This window comes from Sinocyclocheilus anshuiensis, unplaced genomic scaffold (assembly GCF_001515605.1).
Source record: "Sinocyclocheilus anshuiensis isolate Anshui unplaced genomic scaffold, SAMN03320099.WGS_v1.1 scaffold975, whole genome shotgun sequence".
Taxonomy (NCBI): domain Eukaryota; kingdom Metazoa; phylum Chordata; class Actinopteri; order Cypriniformes; family Cyprinidae; genus Sinocyclocheilus; species Sinocyclocheilus anshuiensis.
Window position 1 is genome coordinate 82,625 of NW_015547693.1, and position 8,330 is coordinate 90,954.

The following is an 8,330-nucleotide window of genomic DNA, read 5'->3' on the forward strand; positions in this document are numbered from 1 at the left end:
AGGGCAGTGGTTCCCAAACCTGTCCTGGAGGACCCCCTGCCCTGTAAATTTTGTATGTATCCCTAATCAGACACCCAATTTAGTTATTGCAGTCTCTACTAATGAGCTGATGAGTGGAATCAGGTGTGTTAGATAAAGGAGACATACAAAAGGTGCAGGGCAGGGGGGCCTCCAGGACAGGTTTGGGAACCACAGATTTAAACCAGGGGTCACCAAACTAGATCCTTTGAGGGCCGGTGTCCTGCAGAGTTTAGCTCCAACTTGCCTCAACACACCTGCCTGGAAGTTCCAATTATACCTTGTATGAGCTTGATTAGCTTGTTCAGGTTTGTTTAATCAGGGTTGGAGCTAAACTCTGCAGGACACCAGCCCTCCAGGAGGCTGTTCATAAAAAAAGTTTAGCAAATAGTCCAGGCTGATTTCAGTTAGTCTGACTTATTTTGAACCAAATCAAGTGACAATAAGTCAGACTAACTGAAATAAACTTATTATAGTCTTATTTGATAAACTTGTTTTATGAAACAATTGTAACTGTCTACATTTCAATGAACTTTGGTATTAGGCTGCACATATACCCAGTTTTGTTATTTCAGATTACTGATGATGATGAAGTAAAAATAGTTGCTGTTATGATTTTTAAAAATATTTCTTTGCCAACCATTTGTTCTGAGGTTACTGAGTAAAAACAAGTTTAGTGTAGTGAGAACTAGAATATAACCTTTGGTGAAATTCTCAGTGTATTACAGTCATTTGGTGCGAACAGTCCTACATGTGGCTCCCCTGAACACCACAACCAAAGCCCAGACATCCAATGGTATGTATTTTTAATCAATACAGGTAAACACACTTAAGAATGTACTATTTGACTAATCTGTTTTTCTTTTCACAGTCCAGATGATGTACTGAAGTTGTTGGCAAGTAGGGTAGATGACAGCAAAGATTTCAAAATCTGCATGTCTCGCACAGACTTCTTACAAAGAGCTATGGTACCGTGGCAGCGGCAGAAGAAAGGGACCCCTGGCAACACTTTGCGTGTAACAGTTTTGGGGGAAGCAGGTGTTGATTCAGGTGCCATTAGAAAGGAATTTCTTACAGGCAAGTCAGTTTCTCTATTATGAATTTTGTATTCATGAAACGGTTTTAAAAATTAGAAATTGCATTAATTTTTGGGACTAGTTATGGACGTGTTAGGAATCATACGTTTTTTTGTTTTGTTTCCTTGACTGATTTTCTGTTCTTGCTGTAACCCTAATCCTTTTATTTTACATTATTCTTGTCATATAACTTAACTAAAAAACACAAGCTGTTAATAGCTTGTATTTATTTTTACTTCTTTTATAGGTTCCCAAAATATATGAATGTGCGTATTATAACTATACAATACACAATCATCAAAAACATTAAACCCACCTGCCTGTGTTGGTCCCCCTTGTTCTACCAAAACAGCAGCAACCCACATCCTAGAATTGCTTTCTTCTCACCATTGGCTACACTCAATTGTTAGGGTAAGATGTGGGCATGGAGTAGGGATGCTCCGATCCGCCTTTTTCGCCTCTGATACCGATTCCGATACCTAGGGTTCGGTATTGGCCGATACCGATCCGATACCAGTGAAGTTTTTTTCCCTCATTTAAATAAATGTAGAATTTATATATCTCTGTGTGTGGAACTGATAACCATTCTTTCACAATCTACTAGATACAGACTACTTCATTATAAAGAATATTATTATAAAATACATTCATTAAAAACATTCATATATATATATGTTTAAGTATATACTCTAAAATTAAAATAAATTTATTTTGAATGTATAGCATATTTTTTATTTTTAATAAGGCAACAACATATGATAGATATGATAGGACAAAACAAATACAGTGCAGCACGAACTGTTTTTATACAGTCTATGAGCACGAATTAACAAATGTCAAAATTAAACAACGACAAAGTGTTTTTCCTTAGTTGGTTACAATCTTGAATTTGTACAACCACTAAGCGATGACCAATCAAGAATCAACATTGCACTGTTTTCTGTTTGTAGTTAAATGTGCTCCATTATAAATCCATTATGGGAACATTGCTCATTTAGAAATGAGATTGGATCTAAACTCTATTGAAGTGAATGAAATGCTTTTTCTTAATATGTAGTTCCTACAAAATGCGTACATGCATTTATAGATTTGATTGGTGAGATTGAGAAACACCTCTTTGAGCATCAAGGACACCAGAGTGGGAAGAGCCCTGTCTACTCCTTAAGTGATCTAGAGAAGGGATATTTCGGGTTAGCAATTTTTTTTATTTTAGTTATTCTACCTGTTGTATTTACATGTTATTTATGTTTTAACAGGCTTGATCTTTGTGTATGTTTGTGCTTTCTCTTTCAGGACTGCAGGAGAGGTGTTTTCAGTTAGTCTTGCTCAGGGTGGACCAGCCCCCCGTTTCTTGAGACAGTGGTGCTTTGATTATCTCTCAGCAGGAGATTTGGATGAAGCGAATCTCACTAAAGATGATGTGGATGATGCTGAACTTTTTTAATTGATTCAAAAGGTAGTAAAAAAAAAATACTTATAGATTTCTTACTTGGCCTGCACAACACCCATTTGTATTTACATATATTTGTAAGTATATATATATGCATGTAAATATATATGAAATAATGCATTTCATCATATCAGGTGGAAGAAGAGACTGATCTTTCTGCTTGGACCAGTGATATCATTAGTTGTGGTTATACTGGTCTGATTAAACCAGACAACAAAGAGGCTATAATAAGGTAAGAAAAAAAATGTATCAGACCACACATGGGCTTATGTCAGCCAACAGAGCACAACAACCTTACATTAACACTTGCAGGCTCTTTTAATTGTGGGTACATATATTGCAACAACCTTAAAATATATTGTTTCTACAGATATAACAACAAATGTTATTGCATAGTTACATTTCTCCATAGTTTTTAATTCAATAATATAATCTGCAATGCTTGATGGGTTTGTAGTTTACTCTAAAACCGTAAAGTACACAGTACTGTGTAATGTCATCTCAGTGAAATGAACCTTGGCATGATTGTTGGTGCCTGATGTGCTGTTTTCAGTATTTCTGGAAATGCTGATCTCAATGGATTTATGATGATAGACACAACAGTCTCTAGAATTTATTCAGAGTGGAGCCCAAAAAACTACATTTTGTGGGTAATGAGTGTATATCATAACAGGCTTTCTTAAAAATGTATGTGTATTTCAGATCTATTGTGCTGCATGCAACCTTGCGTCTGATCCCTTTGCTGAAGCAACTCAGAAAAGGTCTTCAAGTGTACAATTTTGTGGACATCCTGCAAGACCATTGTAGATTGTGCCAACATTTCTTCGTCCCCACTGCGGTTGACGATGACAATGAGGTATCATTCATAGTAATTTTATCAATTTTTCGTGATTTATTCTTATTGAATATGGACATTTTTGGGGTTTTTTTTCACATAAAAATTGAGATATAAAATACAAGTCATAAGCATTTTTAGCAATTGTTCTCTCAGTACCTGAAAATGCATATTGGTTGTCATCCCGCAGGCTGATGCAGATTTTATCATGCAGAACATTCTGCCTAAGCTATCAGAGAAGGCAACAATGCGAGAAGCACGTGAAACGGCTATTGTCAACTTCCTGCAGGATTTTCTTCAGGAAATTGAAAGTGAAAGTGTTGGTATAACATTAACTTTGTTTCTAATTTAGTGTAGATGCTTTAAGAAAAGACAAATGTTGTCTGAAAATTCATGTGACATCACAGTGAGCATTAGACATTAACACCTGTCATACAAACTTTTTACACTGCCACTTGGTTTTTTGTGATTTAATGGAAAATGTTTATGGTCAGCTATATTGTAGAATCACTTTTGGTTGAGATGACATGCTCTTTTGCTTGCAGATGATATCCCTGACGGAGACACCCTGCCCCTTAACTGTCCCCCGTGTAATGCAATGGCTGCATTTAACATAGTTTTGAATTCGATTTTTTTAACTTGAATATTGAATATTTGAAATTTAACACAATTTGAACCACTGAATTTGTGGAAGCCAATTTGTAAAGCGAAATTAAATAGACCGAAAATTGCCTGTTGAATATTATAGATCGTGGTTATAGAACTGGCCAGGGACACAAGCCACTTCTAATGTCAGAGCGTCAAGAATTCAAAATCGGTTTGCATTTTGATCATGATTGTCATCAGAGGATGCCTGCACACCGAATCTGCTACCCAGTTGTAAGTGCCTGTGCCAGAAAAATTACTTTTCCTGTAGCACACATGGACAACTACCATTCGTTCAAGGTAGTCATGCAGCAGGCTATCAACTCTGATTTTGGATTTAACAGAGTGTAAATTTGTGAGTAGCATACAATGCCGTATTAAATGTAGTTGCATTGCTCCATGTTCAGGGCATAGAGTACTGCTATATGTTGTTACATATTCTTATTGTAACCCTAACACCAGAAAGAAAACGGGCATAGTGTATTTTGTTTTGAATTTCTTTTTATTCTGATTCCATAGAAAATACTTGTTCTGTATATACAGTGATTTTAGAACCTTGCAATTAATTGTTAAATATTACTGTTAATACTTACTGTTCTGTTTACTGTAGAAAGAAAACCTTCAAAACAATAACTTTATTTTATTAAAGGTTTATCAAAAGTTTCATTTTGTACTATATCTGGTTTTGTTCTGAATATGTTGGGAATACATTGTAAACATTTCACTGTCATTTAAGAATGAAGGATCACAAAATGTAACGCCACTAAATATTTGTCCCTGCCAAAGTTTTGAGATTGTGAGGTTGGGTCAACAACAGCTTGCAGCTGGGCATTCAGTTCCTCAGTTAATGTGCAATCTATTGCAGGAACTACAATTCCTCCAGACGGCTGGTCAGGGATTCTGGTCGTGTCCCGGTCAGAGTCTTCATCTTGAGGATTCTGTGAAAAATTGGTTAGTTTATGGACATGGTATATTTTATTGCTGCAATACATTAGGTGAAAATATAAATACATGTTCTGGCACAGAACAAATTCAGTCAAATTATAGTAAATACCTCAGTTTCTGGAGCATCGACAGGGTTTTGAATCAGCCCGATTTCCCACATTTGGTTGGGGCTTCGATTGCCCTCTGTGCGGAGGGGATGGTTATTCCATCCACAAGTAAAGGAATCAAGGCTGGCCTGGAGGCACGGCAGGAACACATAATGACAACAAAACATGTGGAGGCTGTTGGCTGGATCTAGTAACCCTTCCTCCTCGAGAGTGTGTAAAACATCATAGAAGATGTTGGTTACAGCCATCCATATGTCGCGCCAAAGACGTTCAATACTGAGAAATGCAGACAAAACAGTGTGTAATCATTTGATTAACAGCACCTTATTGCAGAAATGTTGAGTACACCGTTATCCTTACAAATAGAATGTTCATATGTTTAGCTCGGGGTATGAATATTTAATTAATCTTGATGCTTACCGCTGGTTATGCACACTTTTTCCTGACATGAAACTTCCCCTTCCGTAGCCTCGCACAGAAAACATGCATCTAGCGATCTCCACATTTTCTACTCCTTGGTCTCCTCGAACTCTAAATGCAGAAGTAATTAAAAAGAGCAAAGCTGTTTTAGAAAAGAACAGTCTAATAAGTAAAATCATTGCCCCTTTAATGTATGCGATGTTTATATGCTTGTAAACTGTTTTCAGAAAAATATGGAAGTATAGTGAAAATTCACCCTCATAATGTTCTATTTGTCTGTCTGAATTTTTGTTTTGTTCTTTTTTACTATTTTTACACAAGATGGACAAACAAAATTCTATTTTTGTAATGAAGTGTTTCACAAACCTCCCCTCCCATCAGACACACCTGATTCAACTCATTAATAGAGACTGCAAGACCTGAATTGGGTGTGTCTGATGAGGGAAACATCCAAATTGTGCAGTGGGGGGAGGGAGGTCCGTAGGACAGGGTTGAGAAGCACTGATCTATTCAAACAAACAATGCTAGAAAGTACAAACTGTTTTACCTTAACGGAAATCCATGTCTCTCCACTGACTGATGGAAAAATCCAAGGGCAGTTGATGCTTTGTTATCTGTAGCAGCTCCAAGGTACATGATCTGAGGTAAATGATCAAATGTTATATTTATGTCAGGGGTGCAGAAATCAGTTCCTGGTGGGTCACAGCCCTGCAGAGTTTATTTCCAACCCTGCTCCAACACAGTTTTCAAATAAGCCTTCAAGCCTTTCAAATGACTTGATTAGAGTTGAAGCTAAACTCTGCAGGGCTGTGGCCCTCCAGGAACTGAGTTCTGCACCCCTGATTTATGTATTACATCAATTTATATATATAGCTGAATCGTGAATCCTGTCATTTATGAACAAGATTGCGTGGGTGACTGAATCTGTTGGCGATCTGGCTATTTATTTAAATATCCAAAAATATACAATAAACATACGACGCAACAATATATGGTTTAGCTGTGTTCTTCAAGCCATCTCTGGTATTTTCATAATAATAAAGTATATTTATAACCCAATGCTAACCGAGGGCTAATCAAGGTTTTGCAAGATTGCAAAACTCTTTGAGCTAACTGACGTGATGACAGCTGTTCTGAGACAAAAACCGCACATCAGCTCACAAAATGAAGTTATTTCAAACACTCGACTGATAGTAATCGCATGTAGTTAACTAAACAACAAGTTTGCAAAACTTATTTTTTTTGCTCAAGACTTTATTTTTCTTTTGCAAAACTTTATTTTCTTTTGCAAAACTTTATTATTTTGCATATATATGTGGCATTATATTGACTCCATAAGACTGGGCTATTCGCGGGGAGTGTGTCGAGGGAGTAATACATGTGATGCGAGCTGTGAGTTTAATTCATTCCTGAGCTCTGACAAATAAAAGGCAATAAAGTTCCAGTTTATGTGTATGCCTGCATTATTTTGACGGACCCATTTTCAAGAGACTGGAGTTTCCTCCTATGGTCTACAGCCCCTCTTACAATATTATCATATTCAACTTGATCCATCAGTAAAGCCTGTTGTACATGCTCCACGAAAAGTTCCTGTTGCACTAAAAGAAAGAATAATTGAAGAATTACACCGGATGGAAGACATGAATGTAATAGAAAGACAAACAGAGCCAACTGATTGGGTGAGCAGCATGGTAACGATTGTCAAGCCTGACAAAATTCGCATATGCCTCGACCCACAAGACTTGAATAAGGCAATTAAACTATCCTCTACTCACGGTAGAAGAAGTTGTGTCAAATATGCCAAATGCCAAAGTTTTCTCTGTACTTGATGCCAACCAAGGGTTCTGGCAGATCAAATTGGACAATGAAAGCTCCAAGTTGTGTACATTCAATATGCCTATAGGAAGATACAGATTCCTGCGTTTACCTTTTGGAATATCGTCAGCATCAGAAGTATTCCAAAGAGCTGTAGCACAGATGATTGAAGATCTGGATGGGGTGATAAACATAGTGGATGGTTTGCTGGTTTGGGGTGAAACAGTACAAGAGCATGATGCCAGACTGAGAAAATTGCTCCAAAGGGCAAGAGAATACAACCTCAAGCTGAACAAAAATAAATGTCAACTTAGAACATCACAAATCAAGTATATGTACGCTTGTACATGTACTTACAGCAGAAGGACTGAAACCAGATGAAGAGAAAGTGAGAGCTGTAGTTCAGTTACCTCCACCAGAAGACAAGCAAGGGCTGCAAAGATTTCTAGGTATGCTGCATTATATAGCCAAGTTCATTCCCAACTTTTCAGATGTAAGTGCTCCACTCAGACAGCTGCTAGAAAATGATGTGGAATGGTTCTGGGGAAGTGAACAAGAGAAAAGTTTTCAGAGGCTCAAAGCTCTAGCAACGAATGCTCCAACCTTGAAATTCTACGATGTCAACAAACCATTAACATTGTCAGTAGATGCCAGCTCTGAAGGCATGGGTGCTCAAAATTGAGAAGGAACTACTTGCAATTGTATATGGATGTGAAAAGTTCCACCAATATGTATGTGGTAGAGACGTTCAAGTAGAAAGCGATCACAAGCCACTCGATAGCATTTTCAAAAAACCTCTACATAAGACACCATTGAGGCTGCAAAGGATGTTGCTCAGACTCCAAAGGTACAATCTGAAAGTCACATACAAGCCAGGCAAAGAGATGCACATAGCAGATGCATTGAGTCGTGCTTACCTTGATGACCACACCGAAGACCTGATAGAAGAGGAGTTAGAGGTAAACTATGTCACACCTCAGCTACCTGTGTCTGAAGAGAAACTGAAAGAGTTCAGAAAA

The 8,330-nt window shown here is 37.4% G+C and overlaps 1 protein-coding gene, 1 long non-coding RNA gene and 1 pseudogene across 2 annotated transcripts in view; 2 read left to right on the forward strand and 1 right to left on the reverse strand.

Annotated features, from left to right (window-relative positions):
• The window catches only part of LOC107703614 (uncharacterized), a 9,171-nt gene extending 8,545 nt beyond the window's left edge, over positions 1–626 (forward strand). The window contains exon 3 of the long non-coding RNA XR_001635849.1: positions 594–626. This is a non-coding gene — a long non-coding RNA (uncharacterized LOC107703614). The remainder of the gene's footprint in view (positions 1–593) is intronic.
• A 3-nt stretch (positions 627–629) lies between these two features.
• Positions 630–4,375, forward strand: LOC107703610 (uncharacterized; annotated as a pseudogene).
• A 355-nt stretch (positions 4,376–4,730) lies between these two features.
• On the reverse strand, positions 4,731–6,132 carry LOC107703611 (uncharacterized). Its single transcript, XM_016506304.1, has 4 exons — positions 6,044–6,132; positions 5,497–5,607; positions 5,079–5,352; positions 4,731–4,962 (listed from the first exon to the last, which is right to left on the reverse strand). The coding sequence occupies exons 1-4, from the start codon at positions 6,130–6,132 to the stop codon at positions 4,756–4,758; spliced, it is 681 nt and encodes a 226-aa protein (XP_016361790.1). The 3' UTR covers positions 4,731–4,755.
• Between the last annotated feature and the right edge of the window lie 2,198 nt (positions 6,133–8,330).